Source organism: Streptopelia decaocto, assembly GCF_964273445.1.
Source record: "Streptopelia decaocto genome assembly, chromosome: 6".
Classification (NCBI taxonomy): Eukaryota; Metazoa; Chordata; class Aves; order Columbiformes; family Columbidae; genus Streptopelia; species Streptopelia decaocto.
This window is the reverse complement of record NC_138660.1, coordinates 38,084,484-38,110,448: the sequence shown is the minus strand read 5'-3', so window position 1 is coordinate 38,110,448 and position 25,965 is coordinate 38,084,484. Positions and strand designations below refer to the sequence as shown.

The following is a 25,965-nucleotide window of genomic DNA, read 5'->3' as shown; positions in this document are numbered from 1 at the left end:
AGTTGTCTCCCTAACAAAATAATACATTTTAAATTCTTAATTATGAAAGTGTCTGTGAACATTAATTTTTAGAAAGATACTTTAAGTCAAGATGTATATTCATCCTATCTCATTCCTACAATTTACCTTGAGTGAAAGCTGTTTGATGCTTCTCATGCTAAAGAGCCACCACATTTGCTAGAAACTGGAAAGCTGGCAAGTTTAAATAAGCATGTAGGAATAGCAACTAATGTATTTTTAAAAAATAATTCATCTTTAGCAAGAACAAAACCTATACTATTCAACAGATATGTAAGCTCCATTGTTAAGCCAATCATCTGGAAAAAATAATGTAATTAATATCAGACAGTTCTCTAGCCTCTACATATAAGGTCGACTTCTGTGTAATTTTTACTTTATGACCTTCAATCTGCAAATGAACATTTTTGTATGTTCACAAGCACAATTCAATTACAAAGAAAGAGAAACTGTGGCACCTAGAAATCGATAGCCCGTTATAGTATCCTATGATGGGCAATTTTAACGGTATGTCATCTACTGAAATGTGATAGTATATGCTATCATATTGCATGCTTGGAAAGCATCACAAATCTTCACTCAGGTTCACTGAGGCCAGCAGGCATGATCTTACCCATCGGTGCAATCCTACACAGTAAACAAATTGAATTCGCAAGCTTTAAAAAGAGAGCTAAGAGCATCCAATGAGAAAGCCCAGTACGTCAAAGCACTTGCCAGTTGAGAAAGCATGTTGTGCAAGAAGAAAAACTTTGCAAATGCCTTTAAAAAAAAAAAACAAAACTAAAAAGAGTAAGTTTCATTAGTTCGACAAGTTCATAGAAACTATGTCTGACTTCTGCTGCAGTCCAGATTGCTGAGTGATTTTTGAGCAGGAGACTGGAAACTGACACTAGTTGAATCAATAACGTATGTTATTAATATACTGAAACTTCTAAACAGCTTAATAAATTCATTTTACAGTGCTCTGTCATGACAGCCAGTGTAGTCACCATGAATCTTTCAAGCCAGCTATACGTTTAGTTGCCAGGAGGAAACAAGAGTTTTGGCAAAAGAACAACCACCAGTTAGCATATTAGCACTCAATAAAACTCTCCCCAGTCTGGGCTCCAGCTAAAATATTCAACCATAGCACTTTATCTGATAACCAATTTTGGACTATCTTAACATTTCAAAACAAATAGTCTATTATTAATAACTGGATAATTCACACTACAGAACGATCATTCCAAGATCTCCATAGACAGCCATTTGACAGGTTATCCTTGCTTCATGTATTCAAGGTTACCTTGTTAACACCAGAGGGTTGGAAAGCTCCTTGAAAAAGAAAATGGCGTTTTTTTGAACTTAATTCTGCAACAAGGGACAAATTCTCACAGAACACATAGGGCTCTAAAGGCAGCTAAACAAGATGCTAATCAGATGGCTGACATACACAATAGAAAGGAAGAAAAGGAAAAAATCATTGAAAAGTTCTCTGTTTTTCACACTGAAAATTCATCCCTACAATGAAAGATGTTTGTAAGTCAATTTCTGCAGTACATATACTGAAATCTGATGTGATCAACAATTGGTCAATTTATCCATCTCAAAATGGAGATGAGTGAATATTTGTGAGATTTTAAACAAAGTTTAAGAACTATTTAATTGAAGCAGTAATTAGAAGTCTGAATTACTCATGAATTACTCATCCTTTCTTCTTTTATTACAAAAACACTTCAACTAAGAAACATTTCAGCACTGCTATTTACTCACAGGACTCTTTATGTACCTCCTAACTACAGTATAATGAAGATACCATATTCCATTCAATATCAGTTAAACCTCTCATTAATGTTCTGAAAAACTGCCACATGGTGGAGGCAGATGTCTACAACTTGAAATGAGAGGCAGAGACTATGTACTCTTACATTTGACATTCATTTTATGTTAGCGTACATGTACTACTCAGATGTCACTCACTTTGAAAGTTACCAGAAAGCTAAATTGAGGAGGGCTAAGAGGAAAAAGAAGAAAAAAGAAAGAACAAAAACCACCACATCTTCAAGTTATAAATGTCTTTACCAAAAAAAAAAAAAACAAACATTAAATTTTTAGTGAAATTACCACTGAAACAATACTACAAATCCTTCTAGAATTTAAAACTATGCAGATCAATATTCTAGAAGTAAATTAGATCCCTAAGTAATGTGCTTGTGACTGAGGCAGACAACAGAAAATAAGTACTCATGACAGTAATGCCATAATCCTGTGAAAAACGTAGTCCGCAGTCTTATAAGAAAGCCCATACAACTGAAACCAGAACTGAACTTCATGTTATACAACACTAGCTGAAGTCTGTAACTTTGGTTTTAATGCAAATCACATATCTAGCTACAGCTAGAAGAGAATCCACCTTCATTGCAAAGCAGCAGGTACATAGTTAAAGGAATGGGAAGAATTGATTTTTAAATGCAATGCTACCTAACAGTAGCTAGCCTTAAGAAGGTTTACTTGAAGACTTTTCTAGTGTTTCAGAGATTCTTCACATGTGTACTTCTCAATATCCTCTGCTCTTTCACACATAGCCCTTGTACACTCATATAATTTGTAACAGTATGATCAGGAACGCATTGCAAAAAGCTGTGCAGTGGTTTGTGCAGCACGGGACTGTAAAGCTCTCACACTTAGTAAACCAAAATCATTGATACCAGGATTTAAACAGTTCATGACACTAAGACAATGTATTAAGTCTTACCAGCAGTCCAACTTAGCACAGTTTTAAATCTGGTACTTATTGGAGAAATAGGTCAGCCAAACTACTGACTTTAGTTTCAGATTTAATTGATCTGAGTTCAATCTTATTCTTCACCACTTGACTAAACTAAATCCTATACACATCATCACAAGCCTGAAGTGCACCAGAAGTACATTTTGCCAAGCAATTAGAAAAACAATAATTTAGCTGAGCTACCTATTTTGTCCAAATTCATCTGCATGACAAATATTTTTTGACCAAGATAAAGCCAGATGTATCTGGGAAAGCAGGTTCAGATATTAAATAGGTTTGAGCAGCTCATTTTGATCAAAAGTAAATGAATGAGTAGCAACCAATATTCCAAAAGCATCAGCCAGCAAATACAGTCAAATGCATCTCAAAAACCTCTGAATCTGCCTGCACGTAGGTTACTGCTAAAGCAAACAACAAAGCACGAAGTGCCCTGAGGTAGAAACCCAACTTCCCACTAAGTGCTTCGGGGATTTTAGTCTGGGCTATCTCCAGCTTAATCATGTAAACTGGATTCCCATTAGCATCCGAGGGACATTAGGCATGCTCCTGGACTAATCTTTCCATCTTATTTCATCAAAGAAGTACAGCTGAAGAACTCTTGAAACCACACTGCAAAGAGAAGCAAATGATGGAAATCTGTATGACTGGATATTCATCTGACAAACATTGACCCAAACTAAAATGCTGATGTTGACTTACACTAACACAGCCACAAAAACAAAAAAGTAATAGTTGCATGTAGTTTCCAAAGTACTGGAGAAAAGATTGCACTCTTCCCAGATGAAGGAGACCTTTATCTTGAAGACTACAAACTTACATGACACATCATTACTTGAGAGGGTCATCTCCAAACAAAAACTTCAAAGGGGAAGTATTTTTTTTTTTAAGTCATCATTCAGACAATACTTTAGAGAAAATTTCTTAGAAGAGTATCGAAATGAAAGCAGCTCTGGTTATGACACATTTTTCTGTTCAGCTATTTCAACCCAACATTTTAGAATGCTACAGTTTGTTACCTGTTAAGTGCACACTACTGTAGAATACCCATGGAGATGACATTTAAACATAGGCTAGTTTTATACGCTAGTTGGTACTATTTCAGTAATAATCAGCAGCATCTGCTCTGCTAATAACCTTTTAATAAACATCAGGCAGCATCATACTTAAGAGTACTGCAAACAGTTTTTCCTAACAGAACTCATACAGCCTAAGAAAAACTTAACTTTATTTAGCTTTATTAATAAAACGAAGAGTTAAAATGTTGCTATGACATTTAGAACATGATGCCACAGATAATTATAAAACAGCAATGAATCCTAATAAAATTACAATTATATTTACTAAGAACAGTCCCTGACTCTGAGAGCCAGCTGTGCATAGTGTTCTTCCTGCAAGGAGCCCATCATCTTTCCAGGAAAAAAAAATAAAGGCATCAGTAAATAAAGTCACCATTTTAAACATTTAAACTTATTGGGAAGTAAGTCACAGAAAGTAATTACAGAGGAAAAAAAAAAGTCAGTGCTGTTATTTTTTCTACAATCATGCAATCAGAGCACAAATGGGGAAAAAAAGCACTTATATTTACACTTACTCAGTTTTTAAAAATGTGTGTACATTGCCATTGTTTAAAGTGCAAGCTACATGTCTGCTGAATTAACTGAAGGCATAACAGGTGAGATGGAAGTTAAAATACCGCCACCAGTAGTTATATAACTAACCACGGATGCCAGTAGCATATTTCAAACCCTGGCCAATTTAGAGCATTACTTCCTCTTGTATATTACCAGCCGAACATATATTCCATTGCTTTAGATACAATACTTTCATCTTTCTTAGGAGTTTGTCTGTCAGAAACCACCTAGAAGGCAGGGGGAAATAGAGAAAAATAAAGAGAATCAGTCAACATATAGTTAATTCTTTTAATACTAGCCAGGTTGTTTTTTTTTTTTCCATAAGTGCTAACACATTTTGACAAAATACATTTGAAAGATTTTCAAAACAAGCCCTTAACCCCTGGAAAAGTGACAAGTCATTATTACTTATTACTATTATTTTAGAGACTGAACAGACTGAATTTGTACTTGAACCATGCCTTTCAAGAAATGACAGAAGATAAAGGGTAAGGTCACATTAAAGTTAATGTGTGTACAGCCTCATACAATTAAGGGGAGGTATCACAAAGCAACACATGCTTCTCTTTCCCTTAAAATACCTGATAGTCACTAGTGGAAGCTTTATATGCTGTTACAAGAGGTCTCATTGTAGAAATCCTTGTAGTATTATTTGCAGGTTGTACTGGTGTGCCAGTGGATTTCGTAGGTGGAGTGAAAACTGCAGATATTGAAGATGTAGAGCTTCTTTCAAAGTTTTCCATCACACTCTTAAAAAGAAGGTTGATGTAATGTAAACAAATACCAAAAAGCAGTATTTCAACCTTTATTATCTAGAATTGTTTGATAAAATACGTTCACATCTCCAAGTCAGCAAAGTCCACAGACAAATTGCTTGTCAGTACAAAGCACTACCAAGCATTTTCCTCACTGGGATCATCTGTGTGGTGGATGATGCCATCGCAAAGCAGTGAAAGCTTTCAATCTGTTCACTGTATGTACTAAATGTCAGCCAAGTTTGAAACAGTAAAGAGAAAGTAAAAAATTTTAAGACTTGCAGCAAACTTCAAGTAGTAACTCTTTTTCAGGCCCAGCTGAACATAAGCAGCACAACATTCTGTTTCTAAATAATTCTAAAATATTCTACCTGATCTATACAGGAGAGTCTCCAATCTTTTACCAACTTGCAGCATTTTGCTCCGATTCATATATGCCCAGGAGTTTCTCCCAGTCCCCTTGGCAAATGCTGGAAAAGGAGTCAGAAGGCTCCATTTTTGTAAGCTTATGTTTAGAAGGGAATGCACACAGAATAGAAGCAACAGCAAGTGACTTGATGGAAACAATGAGTTCCTCAAGAACTCAAGAGAAAACAAGACTGGGGAGACTCTATTTGCTGCATTTAGACTCAGTGGAGCACAGCATTCAACCAGCCTAAAGACATCAGAAGTTCAGAAGCACATGTGGCAGGAGATGGCTATCCAAAATTCAGGATAGAATTAGTGTCCAGTGTGGGTGGCAGATGACTCTGCTCAACACAAGGGGAACTGACTGCTACTTTTAAATGAGAAGACTACACACTCATGTAAAATCCATCGTATCTAATTTCCAGTTGCAAGGAAGAGTTTCACATGCTAACGCCAAACCCTGCAATGGATGTCTCCTGAATCTTCTCTTGCCTCTAAAAATATGTATTCATGATTACGGGTTTATTTATTGATATTTGAAAGTGGACACTATTCAGAAAAGACAGAGAATTAAAAAGCAACGAAGATCAGATACATAACAATTAAATTTCTTAGACCATTACTTCTGGATTTTCTGCTTACAGGCAATTCAGTCCTTGATACAAACTGGACATCAAAATAGTCAATAAGGCAGGAAGACACTGGAAGCCATACCAGAAACCCAAAAGGAAAAGGGGCACTGACATCAATTTCTGAATTTTAATCAGTATAAGAAGTATTTTGAACAGATAAAAATACTCTCTTTTCTACAATCATGCAATCAGAGCACAAATGGGAAAAAAAAAAAAAGCACTTATATTTACACTTACTCAGTTTTTAAAAATGTGTGTACCTTGCCATTGTTAAAAGTGCAAGCAACATGTCTGCTGAATTAACTGAAGGCATAACAGGTGAGATGGCAGCCTCTAAATGCCACAAATGTCAGTCTAGGAAACTCTTACCTCAATCATCTCTGATGCTATGGTTTCACTTCATATCTTGCACAGCAGTATAATCCTGTGCCTTATAACTTCCAAGCAGCACTGAGGCTTCCAACAGCTATCTTTCCCAGTAGGAAATTTTGTCAAGTACTTAAGAAAAACTCATGTAATGTATAATAGACTATACCTATTAAACTTCCTATGCTTTGCAGTTCAAAAAGAAAAAATTAAAGAGGTCAGGGAAAATACAGAGGAAGCCCAAAAGCAGAGTAACTTATACTGAAATAAAAGCAGCTGTTAACTTACTTTATCTATACACGGCTTGACACCAATCATAATAGATTCACCAAAAATTCTTCCATCTTTGCTTAAGGCTTTACGGGCTTGAAGCTTAGACTGGTATCGAATATGCATCCAGTTTCCTGTGTTGGACATCTGTATGAGATTAAGTGACAACTGTGAAATTCCGCCTTTTAAAGAATGTACCCAAAAGTTTTCAGAAGTAAGTCTCAAACTAAGACATACCACGTGCTTTAATATGTTTCCATACTGAGCAAACTGTATAAGAATATATGAAGCGGATGCCTGAGGAAATCTGAAAGGCAGAAAAAAAAATACTCAAAAAGTTATAATGAGTAGTTTAAGAATTTCAGTCCTAAAATACAATCCTTTGAAGGGTTTTTAGAAAAACAAAAGAGACCAGTGTGTTAATATCATTTCAGAAGCAGTGAATTGAGGAACATTATCTTCCAGGCATCACTACTTTACCACACACCTCAATGGTAGAACGTTGCCATTCAAATTTGAAAAAACTAACATGCAGCTTAAGTTAAGGTGCTTCACTAAAGTTTGCTGGCTTTAACCACAGATTTATGTCTGCAGAAGCCAGGAATTCCAGAGAACAGCAATGTCTGAACACTTCTTTCCGTATGTTCTCAAGACTTCACCCCTGATTTTTTTTAATACATTGGAAGTCAACTTACCCAAATACAGTTACCCATGTGTCATCAAGTTGATCTTCTGAAGTTAGGGAATCACCCTGAGTATAAAAAGGATCTAGCTGAGCAGGAGATAGAGTAGTCTTCTTAGGCTGCCCAATACTTGTAGGACTGAACATACTTGAAGCTGTTAAAATGAAATGGTATTGTTTAGGAAATTACTTTTGCAAGACAGGTAAGCTTAAGAGTAACTTCACCTGTATATGGAGGAGTTTGATGGAGGTTTATTTAAGGACACAGACAAACAGTAAGTCAATCCAAACTTCACATCTGCAAGCACGCTAATAAGTTTCATGACTAGCAATCTAGATTTCTCCTTGGCCTCTAAACACCAGCAGCTTAATACAGATGGCAAATAGGAACAAGACAGCAGAATTAAGCTTAGCAAGAAGCCATAGGTTCATACACAAGATAGGAAATCTTATGAAGATGGAAGGTGACCCATCAATCTCAGCTGCTTCACTCAAGTGCAACCACCTCTGTGCCAAGTTCAATAAAAAATAAGGAATAAGTTTATTGAAATTCAATCAGTCTCAGAGTGGAAAAGTATTTCCTATTCCCATCCACATACCTTTTGAAAAGCTTGTAAATGAAGATGCAACTCCTTCACAAATTAGCAAGTAATTGATACAGCTTGACCAGTTATGATTTTTGTGTATTAAGGAAAGCACTAAGAAAGTAGACAATATATTTTGACAGGACATCTACCTGTTCCAGGAGTTGATGGCATAGTTCCAACCAATGGGCTCTGTGTTAGAGAAAAGCTGCCCTGCATTAAAACACAGAAAGTAACAAATCATTCTTACAGGTACTCTTCTCAGATCAGAAGAGATGGGGACAGACTTTTTAGCAGGGCTCGTTGTGACAGGACAAGGGGTAATGGTTTCCAACTAAAAGAGGGAAGATTCAGGCGAGACATGAGGAGGAAATGTTTTACGAGTGGTGACACACTGGCACAGGTTGCCCAGAAAGGTGGTAGATGGAGACACCCAAGGCCAGGCTGGACAGGGCTCTGAGCAACCTGATCTAATTGAAGATGTCCCTGCTCATTGCAGGTGGGTTGGACTAGATGAGCTCTAAATGTCCCTTCCAACCCAAACTGTTCTATGATTCTATGATTTTCAAGTAACTTAAACATCAGGCAAGAATACTAACTGTTTGCCTTGAGTTACTCCTAACTTTAAGAGTAAGAACAGACATTTACATATATATTTAATACAAGACTATTAAATGTTATTAACAAAAAGTTATTTGGTAACGTTTTTACATTCTAGCGCATAGCCCAGCTGATAGCCTGGACATTCTGTAGACCTCAACTACTACATTCTGGAATTTCCAGTTGATTACTAAGCCTTAGAAGAGCGTGCAGTTAACTTTCTTGATCTGGGGCTTAAATGCAAATATCAGAGATAGTATGGGAATGTAGAACAAACTACACATGGGAAGCGCCACAAGCAACAAGATTCAGGTACTGTCTACAATGTTTTACAATCTAACAGGAATGAGCTACTGATATACAATTAAGTCTATTTAGTTGAGCTTTAAGTTATAAAATGGAAAAATCTGTTACCTAACATCAATCATACACTTTGTGAAACCAAGTACCTTTAGGTATCAATACTCAGAAATATTATAATTTAACTTTTTCAAAATAGGCACCTCACTGTTGCTGTGGTATAGTATTTCACAAATTCATGTGCACAGAATGGATGTCACTACCAAAAGTTACCAGGATCTGATTTTCACTAAAAGACTTCAAAATTATGGGAACATAATCCCCATTTGTGTTTTTTCATCACTGAATTACTTTCTCTCTCAACTACTTAGTGCAACTGCACTGAAGGAAAGGATGCTTCAAAGTTTTAGTTGCTAGTAGTTTTATTTTTAACATAGGATGTCTATATCTGAAACAATTTTAGTGTATTTTTAGCTGGAAGCATGGCATTTTTTAGATACAAGACCAAACTGGAGCACCAGGCCTAGCAACATGTGTTCTGATAGCTGTTTTATTTAAAAAAAAAAAAAATAAAAATATCCAGCCCTTTAAGACAGTATTGGATTATCTCTTTCAAAGGGAATCTGAACTTTTGGAATAAACTTTTCAGAAGGCAACACTCAATAAAAAGACTGCTCATTCAATGAAAGGCCTTCTCCTTACATGAAAGAAGCATGTTCACTGAAAAAGAACCTACTAACACTTGACTGCTCAGTTCAAGTAAGTAAAGGAGATTACAAGAATGACCTTCCAGAAATGTTACTGTTGCTCTTTCAATTAACCCCACCTGCTTGTCCAAATTTTTATTAGATATTTTACTCAGCAAAAATTCCTTCTATTTCAGTAAGCGCCCCTATTGCCCACTAGAAGAAATTATAACGCATATCTGGACCCTTCTGGCAATCAGCAGCACAATAAATCCGCAAGGTGAAAAGCTGTAACAAGCCTGCATTTGTCTTGTACAAACCATAGCAGCAGCATGATTTGCATTTTTCCTTCTCTACAGTATCGAAAACCAGCAACAATAGCAGACGGCTCCATGATGGCAGCTCTCATTTAGAATACACAGGAGCAGGCACACCAACCAAGCAGAGTAAGCAACAGCATGATCTGAAGGCTCATCAGTCACTTTGCCACAGCAGTTTATACAAATGAGTTAATGAATTTACTGAAGCAGTAAGCTACTTCACATTTTCTGATAAGACAAGGACAGTACCAAAGCCACTTACTGGTCGCCTTGAGGTTAGTGGCGATGATGCAAGTCCAGGACTAGATAATTCATCATATATGCTTCTAACTGGTGGAGCACCACTTTTATCCTTATGCGTAGGGACTACTGGTTGTGGGGGAGATCCTCCTGCAATTAAAAGGAACAAATGAAGAGCATGAGGAAACTTGTAATTTCAGTCACTGCTACTTGTTCTTGAAACTTCAACAGTAAATTCAGCCATGAAAGACTGTTGATTGTTTCACTGGAGGTTTGCAAAACCATCATGCCTAGCAAACTATTCAGGTTTGAATATTCTACATAAGAATATCACATGCATATCAGAAACTGCCTCCTTACACAAGTATCATCTCTGCTTAAGCCAGTATATTTGCTACTTTCATGCACTTGTTCCTTTCAAGAAGTTCTGAGTATAGCTATACCTTCCTACTTTAAAGCAGGTTAGCAGTGTATTTTAACTGTTTTAGAGACTAACTTTCCTGTAGCAGAGATGCAAAAGCAAGGTTTTAAAGACTTGATACTTACTACATGCTAAAGAACCATACCAAAATGCACACAGACATTGCACATTCCCACTGTCCAAATCCCTTTCCTTCCCATATGATTCCATATTAAATAAAAATCTAAGCCCTTGAGAGCAGGGACTGGCTTGCATTTAGACAGGATGAAGTTAAGCCAGTTGCTTTCCCATTTTGTAGACTTTGAGACTTGCAATATAACAGACAAACTGACTGAAAGATCTTGACTTACCTTCAAACACTTTGTACAGGTTTACCCCCATCTTCACCACCCAAAAGCAGTTTGATCCAAGAGTTTTCATTTGCAAAAAATTTGGAAATTAAGCTTTTCCAAAGTGCTTTTCAATCCTAAATTCTGAGCTTTAAGACTCGGCTCTGAACTGTTTACCACACCCAAGAACTGTTACAGTGTATTATATAATGCACTCTCCCATCAAGGTTTTCAGTTTAAGTGAGGTACTTAACCATACATTTTGGGACATCTGTGTTAGTATCTTATTGGTTCCTTGTTGCTAGAGTTAATACTTTCAGGCTGTAATAACACCCTTTAAAAACAATTAGGTGAAATTCACATAATTATTTTCAATTTTGTAAATATTTTCCTAAGAGGCTTGTATTTAAAGAAAAAATCAAAAACAAATGCAAGAAGCAGATCAGCAGACACCAATCCTGCTTGAAATTGAAAGAAAATAATATCTAAAGTTATCTTGCAGTACTTCTGCCCTCAATTTCCCCTTCAAAATTACTAGCATACTATCGGATATTTGGTTTATTTAGCCAACGTTACCCATGACATTAAATAAATCAGTGAAGCTCTAACTACTCACTCATACTTCTAAGAGAATAGGAATATATAACACTACCATCCTAGAAACATGGGTTAGGACTTTTTCTAGTCAGATCAACTAGGTGTTTGGAAAGAAGAGCATTTAAAGCTAGGAAAAGTCACTACTCCAACCCCATTACAACAGGTGTCAAGTCAATACAACTACTAGACACTAATTAAGGAGTATTTTTTAGTCTTTCTCTATCCAATTTTTAGAAGCCTGAGTGAGTTTTTTAGCATTCATTGCAAAGAAATCAGCAACTTGCACAAGCTGCATTTAGTTTGCCAGAAGACATCTTTGTTTGAAACAAAAGGAAACATTGATGGTTGTATGTGCCATTGACTTGTAGAAAGCTGTATAAATTGCTTTTATATTAGGAGTGGTTCATATTACCTTACCCATAAAAGCAACCTTTCCTGGTACCAAAACTGCCATGTTTTAAATGTTTATTAAACTTGCCTACTTTGAAGAATTTAACCAAACTCCACTGAATACACTTCAGTTCACTGTTTATTCTGTGAGTTGAGTTCATTCATAGCAAGTTATAAAACTACAGGAATTCAAGTCTGCAACAGTCATGTAGAGCAATAAGAAAAACAAAAATTCTACTTTCACAACGATTGCTCAGAATTTAACGAATTCTGACCTGCAAGTAGCATAGACCTCATTTCCATTACACCAACTGAAGGGCCGCTTAAAGAACGTGGTTGCGGAGTCACTGGAGCAGGTAAATCACCCATCAAGAATCCAGGAAGGAACTGAGCACTAGCTCCTGGTTTTGGAGATGTTGGGGAGCCAAGTGCCATCGGCTCAACTCCTGTATTAATGAAAACAAAATTTAAAGATGTGGAAGAAGCCAAGTGATCTCACCTTCTCCATTGTTTAGTGGTCCATTAAGGAAATGTAAAGCAATATACAGCAAGGGACTAAGGCAGTTCTAATTACTTATTTTCCAAGTAAGCAAAGTTTATCACAACCTTGCATTTTTAGCAACTGCAAGAACTGCCACACAAAAAAAATTAATTCTTAAAATACACTGGTTTGGTTACGGCTGGATTTCAGGCTTCACTGGCAGCTTTAGGTTTGGTGCTGTTTGAAAGGCGTTTCTTACACAAAAGCCAGGAGGTCCCGGCTAGACCCTCCTCCCCGGCCCAGGTCCCGCGGCCCAGCGCGGGGAACACGCTCCGGCAGAGCACGGCGGGCTCCCGCCGCTACAGCAGGACTCATCGCACCCCGCATCTCTCCTTGGAGCTCGGGGTGCTCCTGGACAGATCTTATAGCGCGGGGCACCGGCGCAGCCCCCGCTCGGTTTGCCCCCACGCCCCCTTCCGTCCTCCCGCAGAGGAACGTGCTCATTCGGGCGCGCACTCCCACCGCTCGCTTCAAGCCGGCGGCGCCCGGACTCCCCCCTGCCTGGAGCAGGAGACCAGCCCCGGGCCCCTTGGCCAGGCCGGAGGGGCGCGCCGGGCAGCCCTGGCCGGGAGGCGGCCGCCTCTGAGGCGCCTGGCGCCGCCCAACGGCTCCGCACGCGCCCAACCGCCGCACAGGACGGGGCGCGGCGTGGCCCAGCAAAGCCGAAGGGGCGCGACGCCGTAGAAGGGGAGCAGGGGGACGGAGCAGCTCACCTGCGGGCGGCGGCTCCATGGCGAAGGCGGCCATGTCGGCCCGGGCGGCGGGAAAAGGCCAGCGGTAGCTACACCGGGCGCTTTCAAACGGGACGGAACTTCCCGCCGCCGTCACTTCCGACCCGCCCCCCCACCATCTTGTGAGCCGCCCCAGCGGCGCGGGCTGTGACGTCACAGAAGGGCAGGGCAGGGCCCGCCCGCCGCAGCCGCCGCGCAACCTCACTGAATCATTTATCCAAACAGAATTCCTTTTATTTTATTGTATATTAACATATCAAACCGTTTAGAACTGTCAGGAAGGCCACAAAAACATTATTAAAGTCTTCTAGTTTTTTAAAACATGACACCTGAAGACAGCAATTCCAGCCCGAGATCGGTCAGGAGGGTCAGCTCCCTGTCATGTGATACCAGTTCCTCAGACATCATGTGGAGTAGTGAGGGGACAGCAGCTGAATGCAAAGGCAGCAGCAGCGAGTCAGACATAGGTTGTTATAAACATTTTTCTTATCACCATCAAAATGACCTTTAAAAAGCCAGCGATAGCCTGGGTCCAGCACTTTGAAAATATCATGTTAACGCACTTCAAATCACTACCTGATGAGAAACAGTAGAAAGAAATGAAGCATTAAAGCATTTTAAACCTCTGCTTCCATCAAAAAAAACATTGGTTTTAATTTCCAAAAATATTTAATGGCTGGCTAGCCCACAAAATTCAATAAAATCCTCTGCAGTTGCAATTTAAATTTAAAATCCAATAGAGGTACTTTATTATATGAACATTTTATTATCTAGATTTTACAACCAACTAGAATGCATAAAGATTTGGTTTACCACTTAAAGTAAAAAGGGCAACTAATCTCAGTTGATTTCCTTTCTCTATTGCCTGCATTCTCTGACGGTTCAATAAAAGAAATCATTGCGTTTTTCTCTAATATTGCAAGGAAAGTAAAACTTCATCTTTTTATTAATGCTCTAGGAAGAGCTGCTTCTTGGGCAAAATAATCTCTGAAGTCAGTGGAATACCATTTGGCCTTTAGACTACATGCTGAAAATGAGGTCAAAGGGGGGAGACACAAAAAAATGCACAGAGAAAGACTTTAAAATGCACATATGAAAGGGGACTGCAAAAATGACAGTACATCCAACATCTGTTACTGTATAGTTTAAACAGATCGCTTAACTTCTCCCTTTTGATCAGTCATGATCATTTATGCTTCCATTTGCCTTTATATTCTGTGCTTGGTACTTGTGAAGCTGCTCCATGAAGCCAGGATTTGGACAAGCCGCAGGCCTTGCACTTTTCACCAAGGAAAAGGCACTAGCAAAACTCAGTCTTTCTGAATTCATCAGAAAACCAGTGACTACTGCCGCGGCACGGGAGACTCCTGCGTTGCAGTGGACCAGTACCACACCATCCTTCAAGAAACAAACGTAACATTAGTTGGGATATTCATTAAGTAGATAGCCACAAGTAATAGAAACTTTACATAAAAATCTATTAAGAGTTACTAAAAGTTCCTTGCTGAACTCCAAGCAAATATTTCCATATATAAGTAACTCTGAACACAGATATATAAGCCCCAAATTAAATATTTTTATAACCAAAGCCACTTAAGCAAATGCTTCAAACCTAATTCATACCTTAGAACCAAAACACATGCCTCTGTCCCTTTCCCCAAGACCTGGAAGTAGCCCCCTCATGTAAAAAACAAAATCACAGACATCTGGGATACTAAGTGATCTGATCTAATTGGGTGCCGATTAAAAAATAGATTTTATTTGCAATATAGAAAGGAACTTGGCTGTATCTTGTTACCAGGCTAAAAACATATCAAGGCAGCAAACAGCTAGGCACAGAGGCAGATTTTAGAACACCTTGGTGTTTCAGTCGCACGCTTCTTGTGTACTCTGCAGTTCTTCCATGAAGATTCTGGGTAAGCAGGACCATGCACAGGAACAGAGAGATCAGAAAAGGTATCGTGTGATTTGCAACAAATCTCTATCTCCCCATCATACCGCTGGTACAACTGTAGTGGTTGGTACAGCTGGTGCAACTATGATCCCTTAACTGGGGGACAAAGGTGCAAAATCCAATACTACTGAACCTCCCATAAATTCACAAACATGTCTCCTGGCGGTTAAAGTCAGGCTTATCCTGAATTACATTTAAAATTAATGTTTTCATCCTACTTAAGCATTTCCCATAAAACCTTTGAGACACCTGAATGACTCTAAAGAGACACTGCAAGTTTCATTAAGAAAAAACGGGTCTGAGTTAACACACAGACAAGTAGACAATCTAGTGTAGCCCAGGTGGTGGTTGCAACGCCCAGGCCTTGTGATGGTGTCATGTTCGTACTGCAGACTATGACCTGGAAAAGGTTTGGTCAAAATCTGCCAAATGCCACTTCCACAAAAAAAAGGTCCTAGCATATTCTGAATAAAGACAGTGAAACACGACACAATGTGCTCAGATAACTGAGGCTAAACGGATATCATAGAATAGTTTGGGTTGGAAGGGACCTTAAAGCTCATCTAGTCAAACCCCTGCCATGAGCAGGGACATCTTCAATTAGATCAGGTTGCTCAGAGCCCTAGCCTGGCCTGTTTCCAGGGATGATGGAGCATCCAGCACCTCTCTGGGCAACCTGTTGCAGTATTTTTACCACCCTCATTGTAAAAAATTTCTAGATACAGACAGCTTCCTCTGTCTGACTTTAACAGGCACAAATTACTCGATGGACATTTTACCTACAATGACAAAAAAAAAAACCCAACAACCTTGTAACCACCAGGGGTCCTTTCCAGGAACTGGGTGACTTATTATACATTGCAGACCTGGGAGTTGCAATTACCTTGTATGTTAATCAACACACAAAGCAGGAAATGGTTCTTGCTCTAAAAACCTTCCAGTTTAAATAAGACAAAGAAGTATGAAATTGACTGTTATTATCCTAATCAAAGAAATGCCAAGCTGAGACTAGAAGAATGGCTTGTTCAACTTAATGGAACAAGATTTCGGCAGAGGTAGGAACTTCATCTAAGTTCCTGCGTCGCAGCACAAATAATCACAACACTACCTTTTTTTTGCAATGGAAATCACATCCCCTCGCATTGTCTACTGCAAATTATAATCTTCATCCCCTTTCTCACATTCACAGGGGCATGCCTCCTGATCACAGAGAGTGCAAAGCACATTTGCACGCGTTATTTCAGCTCACTGATAAAGTGCCAGTGGTGACCTGAAAATCCACTACCTCCTTTATAAAAATGACATTAAAATTATGAAATCAAAAATATTCTTTATGCCACTGCTAATGAAGAAATGGCTGAAGTCTATCCACTGTAGATCTGAAGTACTTTTTACTGATTTAATGGAGTTATTTCAGACATAAGATACCATAATCAAGATCAATATTTAGCAGTGGCACTGAGGGTAAAAAATAAGCATTGATCCTTTTTTCTTTGTCGAATTTGTGCTTTATTTCCCTCTTTCACATTTCTTTAAAGTTTTCTTTTAATGATTTCAGTTGTACATTGCCAAAAATTATATAGTGATAGACACAGAATAGACTTGAAAACTACTGAACATGAATGAACATGAGCAGTATCATTTAGCCAAATTTAACACTAAGAATATTTATCTTTCCTTGCTAAACCCTGTTGTTTCTTTATACAAAGATTAAATTGATATGTCATTCTTAACTAATTTTGTATTGGATATGAACACTGAGTAAAAACAAGAAGCAGATTTCAGATATGAAATCAACCTCTATTTACCAAGAACTCCTTGCTCTGATCCTGATAACATAACCTTTGCCTACCCAGAAATGGTCCATGCTCTTGCAAGAACTGCTTAAGATTCAAGACCAAATTGTTGTTTTAAAATTTATATACAGAGGGAAGCAAAACTTACTAACAGAAAGGGTTATCAGGCATTGGAACATGCTGGCCAGGGCAGTGGTGGAGTCACCATCCCTGGAGGGGTTTAAAAGACATGTAGATGAGGTTCTTAGGGACATGGTTCAGAAGTGGACTTGGCAGTGCTGGGTTAACAGTTGGACTCTATGATCTTAAAGGTCTTTTCTAACCAAAATTAGTCTATGACTGTATAAAATCACCTTCCACCAAGATAAAAGATAAAAGGTGATTATACAGTGGTTATACACAGTGGGCAAAAAGCCTCATTGAGTAAAGAAATGAAAAAGCAGCATAAAACTTTTTATGAAGAGCCATGGTCTAGTGTATTTCCTTAGGGATCCACTTTATTTTACAGGGGTGCCAGGGCTTTTTCTTTATGAGGGACAGGGGGAACAATGAGGAGAGATGTTCATAAATGAGCTAAGATTTCCTCCCTGGAAAGACAAGATTTTAGAGGTTTTATAATTAGATATTAAACAGAAAGATAATAATAAAAAAAATCCCTCATTGATAGCACTATGATCTGACATGGGTCACCTAACATGCCATGGAAAAATCTGCCTGCCGATGTGGACCCTAGAAGAAAAGGTGAGCTCTGATCAGTATCAGAGTTGGTACTATAGTTTCTCCAGACTTGAGCCATTACAGTTTTAGAAGAGTCAGTCCTTTTACAAGCACCAGCTGGCAGTGACTTACTGAACAGTGCAGGCTTTACTTCCATTCTCTAACTCAAGTGCTCTCATTCTCTTTCATTAAGTTAACCATGTTCTAGTTATAAATTCTCATGTATCATGCTCTCTCACCAGTGAACATCTCTCCCTCCCCCACATTAGGAGATGAAGCAGGAGTATCTCTTCATGATTACTTAAACAGAAAAGCACTTCATTATACAATTTATTATAAGCTCTTTTAACACTATTTTGACAAAGCAAATAAAGTGATCCAAACCATCCAGCGATCTGTCTCTGCATAACTATCATCACATGCTTCAAGTGCTGATCGCAGAGAACATCAATTACCCCCTCTTTTACTCAACTCTCCCATTAAAAATACCTTAGTATTGCTCTAAGTTTGCAAGAAAACTCCTTAGCTTACAAAATAGTAACTGGAATATAAACACCAGCAGCAGAAAGCAACACTGTAGTTATGAATGGCAAGTCTTATTTAGAAAGGAAGTGGAAACCGTAACTAGAAACCTTGAGAAGGTCATTAAGTGAGAATGCATATCACATAGCTCGTAAATGATAAATGAGAGAAGGAAAGAACATTGAGTGACACAAAGAAAGCTGGGGCAAGATTATCTTATTTTATCCCAGTGTATGTAAATAACAAATATGGTAGATATGGCGGAATAGCGTAAAGTTTGGTTGTCAAGTCATAGTGTTGATCCCAAAGCAATGTTTGTCAGTAAGCCTGAATTTAACAAACAGAAGTCAGGGATGGTCCTGGTTACAGACAGGTCTGCCAAGCAATGCCCGGAGTCCCTTCACCTTGTTTCCTAAGTGAAGTCTCTTTCAGGATTTTGTTAGCAGCTAAAAATCACTGGTTGGCTCAAATACTACTAAAACATTCTCTGACAGTCTTGGTATGTAACTGTGTGTGGATTCACAGCTCAATGGGTTGCATCTTCAATGGATGATAAAGCACGGGGATGGTAGATAGCTGCTGATAAACCACACAGGTCTAAAAAAGCCCTGTTAGGCTTGATTCTCATACAAAGCAACATCCCTCATGGATAAATTGTAAAAAGTAAAAAAGTTTCTGCTTTTCCCTCTGTCATATGTAGTGACTTGGGACTTACAATGATATTTTATTATCTAAAGTCAGACACTGTTCCAAGCTTCAGTGAAGATGCATTGCTCTAAAACATATGATACAGTCATTCTAAAAAAACCCAATACTGGAGGGAATGAGGATTAACAGTCATGCCATGTCTCTAAGAATGCTTAGAAATAGCTTGAATTTTCTATTTAAAATCAAAATGGTCAACAGCAAAACTATTCTTTTGGTACTATACTTTCTTTTGACAAACTAAGCTACTTTCCATTTTAAATAGGCTAATAAATAATCTAAACAGAATAACTAGTAGCATTAATTATTGATCTACTGTACCTGGATCTTGGCTTCCTCAATAAACTCAAAACATTCCGGGAAATAGGAGGTAATATCAGTTTCTGGGAGGTCCAGAATAGAAATAGTCTTGTATATGAAGTCATCAAGGAAGGCATTTTGGACTCCATATGCCACATTTAGAATATGAGTAACCTAAGACAAACAAAAAAAAAAAAAAAAAAGGAAAAATGGCATGTTCTGAAGACAGCAAGCAAAATCAGCAGTAGCAAATGTGGATTACTCATTAAATGTACACAGATTGTAACTTACAGAATTGTATTGTCTGGTTTTCCATGGGTATACTGTCTATGATAGTTTGCTTTTCTCCAAGCAAAATTCTACTGACCATTAAAGTATATTATGCTAAAATTCAGGTTTTTTTGAGAGGAAATGAAAAGATCTGTGCTCAATTAAACACATACTAAAGTAAGGTATTCAACAGAAAAGGGAGCTGTCGGTGCACAGATGGAAAACAAAAGAGAAAGCAATAGGAAGAAGAGCACAGACCACCCAACAATCCCCAAAATTTCAAACCTGCCCTAACCCATCCTCTCACTATTCCTCCTGCTAAGTGACCAGTACCATCTACTGGAGCAGAAGGATTTCAGAGTAAACTCTACTTGCACTTGGCAGACAAGACCACCTCTGGCCTCCCACCACCTTTGCCCCGCTCAGGCTACGGCCAGGATGTGCGTTATTTTAACTTACAGTGAAGTGACATTTAGATGGCACCATGTGTCAGACTGGTGCACGCCCTGTCCTGCAGAAGCACCACTGTCCAAAGGCCTTAACACCCCATTACTGTAACAGCGAAGAAGAAAAAGACCAAAGTTGGGGACAAACTTAGAGCTGCTTAGTGTCCGAAGCTGAAATGCATCTGGTAACTCAGGGATCTATTCCAGAAAACAGCTCTGAACAACCATTACTCTTGCAGCCAAGTATTTTGTTTTCTTGTGAAGCTCGCAGGCATCCAATCCATCTGCAGATGGAGCAGCTACAAGCTCTACTGGTAGCAGCCTTTCAAAAGTGCCAATTAATATATATTTTTTTAAGGTTACTTGAGAACATTTTAGACTTTTTAACATACAAACCAAACCCACAAACAAGCACTATGCGAGATTTTTTTTTTTTTTTTTTTTTTTAAATTTCCATGTAACCTTACCTTGTACTTTTTCAGCGTTTCCAGGTCGTGAGCAGCATCCTGCGACCCTGAGGAGAAAGGGAGCCGGTTGCCGCGCTGAACCCCTCCCCGGCCAGCGGTCCCGGCTCCGCCGCTCCGCGATGGCCCCGGCAGCCGCTCGCTTAGCGGGACGAACCGCGGCCTTTCGGGCAGCAGCAACGCGCCCCCGTCCCCGGCGAGGCGGGACAAGGCGCGCAGCCACCGCCGGGGCCTGCTGCCGCCTCCCGGCCCTACTCACCCAGCAGCAGCCAGGGCTTCACGACGCCGACCTGGAGGTCGGCACTCAGGTCCTGCACGAAACCGCCCCCGGGTGCCGCCGCCGCCTCCTCCTCCACCTGCAGGCAGGCGCCGCGCCACGTCTCGATGATCCTCCTGCCGCTCAGTGTTGTCACGCGGGTGCGCTGCTTCCGTAGGTTGGCTCTGGAGAAGCTGCGGATCTCCTGGGCGAGGGAGTGCATGGCCCGGGCACCGCTGCGGGCACCGGGCACGGCCGCGGGCACCACCCGGGCACCACCCGGGCACCGGGCACCACCCCGGGCACGGCCGCTCGCCCCGCCTTCGTCCCGCCGCTGCGCCTCGCCATTGGCCGAACGCGGGCGGCCCCCATTGGCTGCCGGCCCGCCGGGGGCGGTGCCTCAGCGCGCAGTGGCGGGGCGCGGGATAAAGGTTCCCACGCCCTGCTTGTTCACCTGAAACAACGGGGGGTTGTTAATTCTTTGTTTGTTTTGGTCTGCTAGTAAAGAATGCAGCAAGTGTAACTAAAGCAGCTTTTCAAATGTAAATGCCTCTTTCTGAAATAAGTACTCCTCTTTCGAAAAAAACAAATGGTGCAGTATTTCCTGTCTGACTGCAACTGGGATTTATTTTGTGGGAAGCATGGGAAAAATATTTAAGGCAGTTAAATGGAACATATTAGAATTAAATAGCTTGCTTTTGGGAGGGTTTGTTGAGGTTTGTTTTCTTCTGTTGGTTGGTTGGTTGTTGGTTGGTTTTGTTGTTGTTTTTTTTTGTTTTCCCAGAGTCATTGGTTTGGTGACCAAAAGCTAACCAAAATCAGCCTCTCCTGTTTACCAAAGAGGCAAAATAGAAAGTAAAGGAAGACAAGGTGAGACCAGTTTTTTCCTTATTCCCAAACCACTCAATGCTGACGTTTTTGTGTTCTCTATAGAGTGTAGTGTTACACAGCTAGTACCTAAGTGTGTGAAATTCTTGTTTGTGAATTTAAATGGTAATACTGTTAACTTAAATTGTGCCAGAAATACACTACAGTTTTTTAACAATCCTTCATGCCTGTTTATAGAATAAGGATGTATTACTATGGTACTTCCCCTCTGATGTTATAATATTTCTCAAACCTGTGCTGGCAGGATATGGTGACTCTGAAAAGATCTTTCTGATAATTCCCTAGAATGCAGTACAGAATGAGGGTGATTTAGTTCCACGTAAAGAGGTCTATGAGTGCCTTGTCAATTCAAGAGGCAGAGAACAGTGTTGGGAACATCAAGAGCCTAAATTATTTCTAGGAATGCCAGAGGCAAACTTCTGTCAGGAATTAGAAATAAAACAAAGTCCGTTTGTCACACTGTCTGGAAAAGCAAGAGTGTAAACCAAGTGATGAAATTGAGGAAGATGCTTAGGACAGGAGAGGAGCAGAACAGATATCTTGGCTGGATTGGAGATTAAGGTAGCAAAGGTGCCAAACAGAAGGCTCCAAGGCAAAACATAATTATCAGTGATCACTTTCTGCAAAAATAATTAAATTGTAAGTGCAAGTAGGAGGTTTTGTAACATTCAGCATGATGTGTAGATGTGTATTCAGTAGCCTCTCTGAAAGTGGACAGTGGCTCACAGCATTTAACTTAAAACAATAATGAGGTAGAAGTTGATTGATTTACTTTTGCTGAGGTCTAATCGATAATTTTGATGCAACTGATCAGAAAAAAGCAACGGAGAGCTTTAGGTCTTTGCGCTAAGCTAGCTATTGCATAGTACTTCATGGATGTTTTTCAAGCTGCCCTAGCTTGCTAAAGCTGCCCCTGAGCAAGACCCAGAGCAGTGGGCTATCCCACAAGAATGCAGAAAGCCTCATGCATCAGGAACTTGGCCAGGCCTGAGCAAAGTTTGCTTGCAGGCCAGGCCCAGAAGCTGCTGTTATGGTAGCAAGGCTCTAGGACGTGCTTTATAACCAACTTCTGACCCTTGCAAGTGTTTGCAAGAATAAGCTGTGACAGATATGTAAGACACTTGCAATTAAATTAAATAATACAGCTACGTGTTGTTCTGTAACCTGTGAAGAAAAGTCTGCAATATGTGTGGACACAGAAAGGCAGCTGATTCCAAACTAATAGATTCATTTTCTGTCAGGAATGCTTATCATTGTTATAACTATGGTAAACACCAGGGGGCACTACTAGACATAAAATCTACTGTTATCTCTCTGAAATCCAAATATTCTGCATATGTGTACATGCAGAATTAGTATATTATTATTTAATTACCGTGTCCATATCATAAATGTATATGTAGCCTAAATATTCACAGATGCTGTTTTCTGTGATGCGGACATTTACTTACTTCTGTCAAGTTGTTCATGCCTTCCATCACAAGACAGAAGATAATGGTGAGATTAGAGGTTAATATTTGGATGTCAGCTCAGAGATGAACACTTCCTCTTGCATGCTTTAGTGAGGGTAGAAGACTTCTCTAAAGATGTGCCAGGAGCTGGATGCTGTCTCCACTTCATTGGTTGAACACATTCATGGTATTGCTGGATCTTCAGGTTTTGAATAAGCTACCTACCAATGCAAATGCAATAGAGTTTTAAGTCATCTTTAATTTCACAGTTCTTCTGTTTTGTCTGTCAAGAAATTCAGCAGAACCTGCTCTAGTGGGTATAAAACAAGAAATATGTAACATCAGCGCTAATTATTACAGAAAACCACTTGTACACATTCAGGAAGCTCATATGAAAATACGTCACCTTCTGTTGTGTTTGTTTCCTTCCATTATTCATTTTGATCTAGGTACTGCCTGTAGTCACCCATGCAAAAGAGCCAGCTTCTATTGGAGGAAAGATAACCAGACATTCCAGATAGCTAACTTTGAGAAACCAGCCTTGTGCTCTAAAAAATGCATAGATTAGAGGGTTGAATTTGATTCTAAAATGCATCAAAAATTGTCAGTCAATTGCTTATGCCAGTAACTTAACTGAAGTGAAGAATCAAAGCCTACTTTGTATGCCAATAATATTATATTTGAAACTGAAGTGACCAGATAACTTTGAGGAGTAAAATGGAGCAAAAAGCAAAACATTTTTAGCTAATATCTAAATAATAATACAGACTGCAGCAGAGGCTAGTAAGTTCATTAGCTGAAAATAACTGAGAAGTTGAAAGTAACTGTGTGCACCAGTTTGTCACAGGATGACTGTGAATCATCAATGTAGTGTGGTGATGAGAAAAGCTAGCGTGACCATCAAGAGGTATTTAAAAGTAGAGAGATGGAAATAATAATGCTACTGTATAAAGTTCTCATGCATTGTGCTATTTAAGTGTATTCAAGAAAGAGGATCTCTTAGTTGAAACAAGTGCAAAGAATAGCTTAAAGCTTAAATTGCACTATAATATGTATTAGACACTAAACAAAGCACTGAGTGGCACTTGGACCCCTCAGGGCAGGCAGCTCCTGCCCATACTGACTTCAGTGGGAGTAGCCCTCTGGCATTGCAACTATTCCACCAACATTTGTGCCAATGCACATACAAGCATTTTTAGCAATGCCTTGTGTGCCTCAGACACCCTGGAATGGTGTGGAGGCCCTTACCTGATGCAGAGTCTGTTTCAGCTTTGCAAGGTTGTCAAGATGTGATGCCTACTCCTGCTGTCATTCTTGTTTCTGAAGATGTGAGCAGCTTGGAGACACAAGCTGAGGATCATTCACACTCCAAGCAACAGGGCAAGATGTCACATGGGAGGATGGCTGGAGCATGACATGCTACAGGGGGGGGAAAAAAAAAAAAAAAAAAAAAAAAAACAACAACAACAACAAAAACAATTTCCTTCAGAGGCATTTGCTTTGGTGTGTGTCTGTGCTCCATGACATTTCCCTTATGTAGACAGGTTTTGGCTGAGAGACAACCACACATTTGTTCTCATCCGTTTGTTTTCTGTCCTTTAGACTTAGCCGCATCTGATATGTGTGGAAAGAATATTCTGGAAGAAAGTTAGAGTCCCAGCAAAGTGCAAGTGAGGTTGATGGAGAATGACTTGTCCTATTCTCCACCCTGGTTGTGTACCTTGGTCCCATTTCCTGTATGAGGATGCAGATACTACCCATTGTGTCCTGGTATCCAGTAACATGCCTGAAGAGTCTGTTTTAAGTGGGATCTTGATTGGGAAGTGAAACATATTACCTTAAAAAGCTACCGAAGTGTAGACCAAATCTTGAAATGTAATTTTATGGGGAAGAGTGAATTTTTAGCAAGGCCTCCTCTGGAACTGGATGTAGTGAGGAGTAAGAAGTCCACAAGGTTCTCAGTTTTGTGTACTGAGATCACCGTGTCACTGGAGTGAGCCGTATAGGCCTAAGTAACTGTTAGGTTACTGATTATTGCAGGGGTTTTATTTGTTTGTTCGTTTCTTTTAGGATGTCAGGAGGAAGGGGTGAAGGCTGGGGCAGATTGTTAAGTATATGGCATTTTAAAAGTGTTGCTACAGTAGTTGATCCAAATGATAAAAGTGATGGGAAGCAGGACCACGCCAAAGTCTGAGTAGTTATCAAAACAAAAGGTTGACAGGGCATCCCTGCACATATTGCTGCCGTTACATGAACTAAGTCCTGAATGTGAGCAAAGCTTCAGTGTAAAGTGTTTGTTTCGGGATTTCTGGTGCTGCCAGTTCATAATGCATTGGCAGCAGCAGACCCAGTCAGCTAAACAATGTGCAGTTACTTGTGCATGGGAATAAGGGGAGGCCAGAGGCCTTTTCGTGCTTTGGTTCTACGTAATTGTGGTGCTCATTTACTGTTGCAGAGGGTTCCCCATCGTAAAGGATAGTATATATCCTAAGCACACATTTACATAACCTCTCTTCCTATACTCCTTTAACATATTATACAAATCAAAAGATCTATTAAGGCTATGTTTCAGATATATGCTACATCATTCTCAATCAGCTTTACCTAGGCAACATTTCTTCAGGTGGGAGCAGAAGATGCATGTTGGTCGAGCGCAGCAACAGAGCCATTTCCTCAACTCTGAGTGGGTAGCCTGGGTGACCAAGTTGGTGATGTGACTCTGACAGCATGCATGTGAAAGCCCAGTCCATGCTGCAAAAGACTGTGAACAATCAGAGGCCCAGCGGTTGCTCAACGATATTGGTAAGTCTGTGGACCTCCTCCAAACACCTATCTTCTGTCCCTGGCCTGAAGTGTAGGCAGGTTCTCTTTTATTTATTCATTTCAAGCAGCATTGTTTGCTGTTTTTTATAAAGCTAGCCTGAGCCA

The 25,965-nt window shown here is 39.7% G+C and overlaps 2 protein-coding genes across 3 annotated transcripts; both read right to left on the bottom strand.

Moving 5' to 3' along the window:
• Nucleotides 1–3,993: 3,993 nt before the first annotated feature.
• NUP35 (nucleoporin 35) lies at nucleotides 3,994–13,402 on the bottom strand. Its single transcript, XM_082057338.1, has 9 exons — nucleotides 13,251–13,402; nucleotides 12,272–12,442; nucleotides 10,282–10,409; nucleotides 8,266–8,326; nucleotides 7,543–7,684; nucleotides 7,085–7,154; nucleotides 6,866–6,994; nucleotides 4,998–5,165; nucleotides 3,994–4,643 (listed from the first exon to the last, which is right to left on the bottom strand). The coding sequence occupies exons 1-9, from the start codon at nucleotides 13,282–13,284 to the stop codon at nucleotides 4,566–4,568; spliced, it is 981 nt and encodes a 326-aa protein (XP_081913464.1). The 5' UTR covers nucleotides 13,285–13,402; the 3' UTR covers nucleotides 3,994–4,565.
• An 88-nt stretch (nucleotides 13,403–13,490) lies between these two features.
• Nucleotides 13,491–21,034, bottom strand: DUSP19 (dual specificity phosphatase 19). 2 transcript variants are annotated; one of them, XM_082057339.1, is made up of 4 exons: nucleotides 20,702–21,034; nucleotides 20,446–20,492; nucleotides 19,284–19,436; nucleotides 13,491–14,666 (listed from the first exon to the last, which is right to left on the bottom strand). In XM_082057339.1, exons 1-4 carry the CDS (start codon nucleotides 20,919–20,921, stop codon nucleotides 14,445–14,447), a joined length of 642 nt encoding a protein of 213 aa, XP_081913465.1. In that variant the 5' UTR covers nucleotides 20,922–21,034; the 3' UTR covers nucleotides 13,491–14,444. The 2 variants fall into 2 exon arrangements, with proteins under 2 accessions (XP_081913465.1, XP_081913466.1); XM_082057340.1 differs by lacking the exon at nucleotides 13,491–14,666 and adding an exon at nucleotides 14,740–15,180.
• Nucleotides 21,035–25,965: the final 4,931 nt, after the last annotated feature.

What these genes read in the sequence shown, in the direction of transcription:
- NUP35 (XM_082057338.1), bottom strand. Translation starts at nt 13,284, where the DNA reads ATGGCCGCCTTCGCCATGGAGCCGCCGCCCGCAG. An exon ending in GAGGTCTATGCTACTTGCAG is followed by an intron (nt 10,410 to 12,271) that starts GTCAGAATTCGT and finishes TTTTAATTGCAG; the next exon opens with GAGGATCTCCCCCACAACCA. An exon ending in ACATGGGTAACTGTATTTGG is followed by an intron (nt 7,155 to 7,542) that starts GTAAGTTGACTT and finishes TCTGCCTTTCAG; the next exon opens with ATTTCCTCAGGCATCCGCTT.
- DUSP19 (XM_082057339.1), bottom strand. Translation starts at nt 20,921, where the DNA reads ATGCACTCCCTCGCCCAGGAGATCCGCAGCTTCTCCAGAGCCAACCTA. An exon ending in GAAGCCCTGGCTGCTGCTGG is followed by an intron (nt 20,493 to 20,701) that starts GTGAGTAGGGCC and finishes CTTTCTCCTCAG; the next exon opens with GGTCGCAGGATGCTGCTCAC. An exon ending in AAACGCTGAAAAAGTACAAG is followed by an intron (nt 19,437 to 20,445) that starts GTAAGGTTACAT and finishes TGTTTGTCTTAG; the next exon opens with GTTACTCATATTCTAAATGT.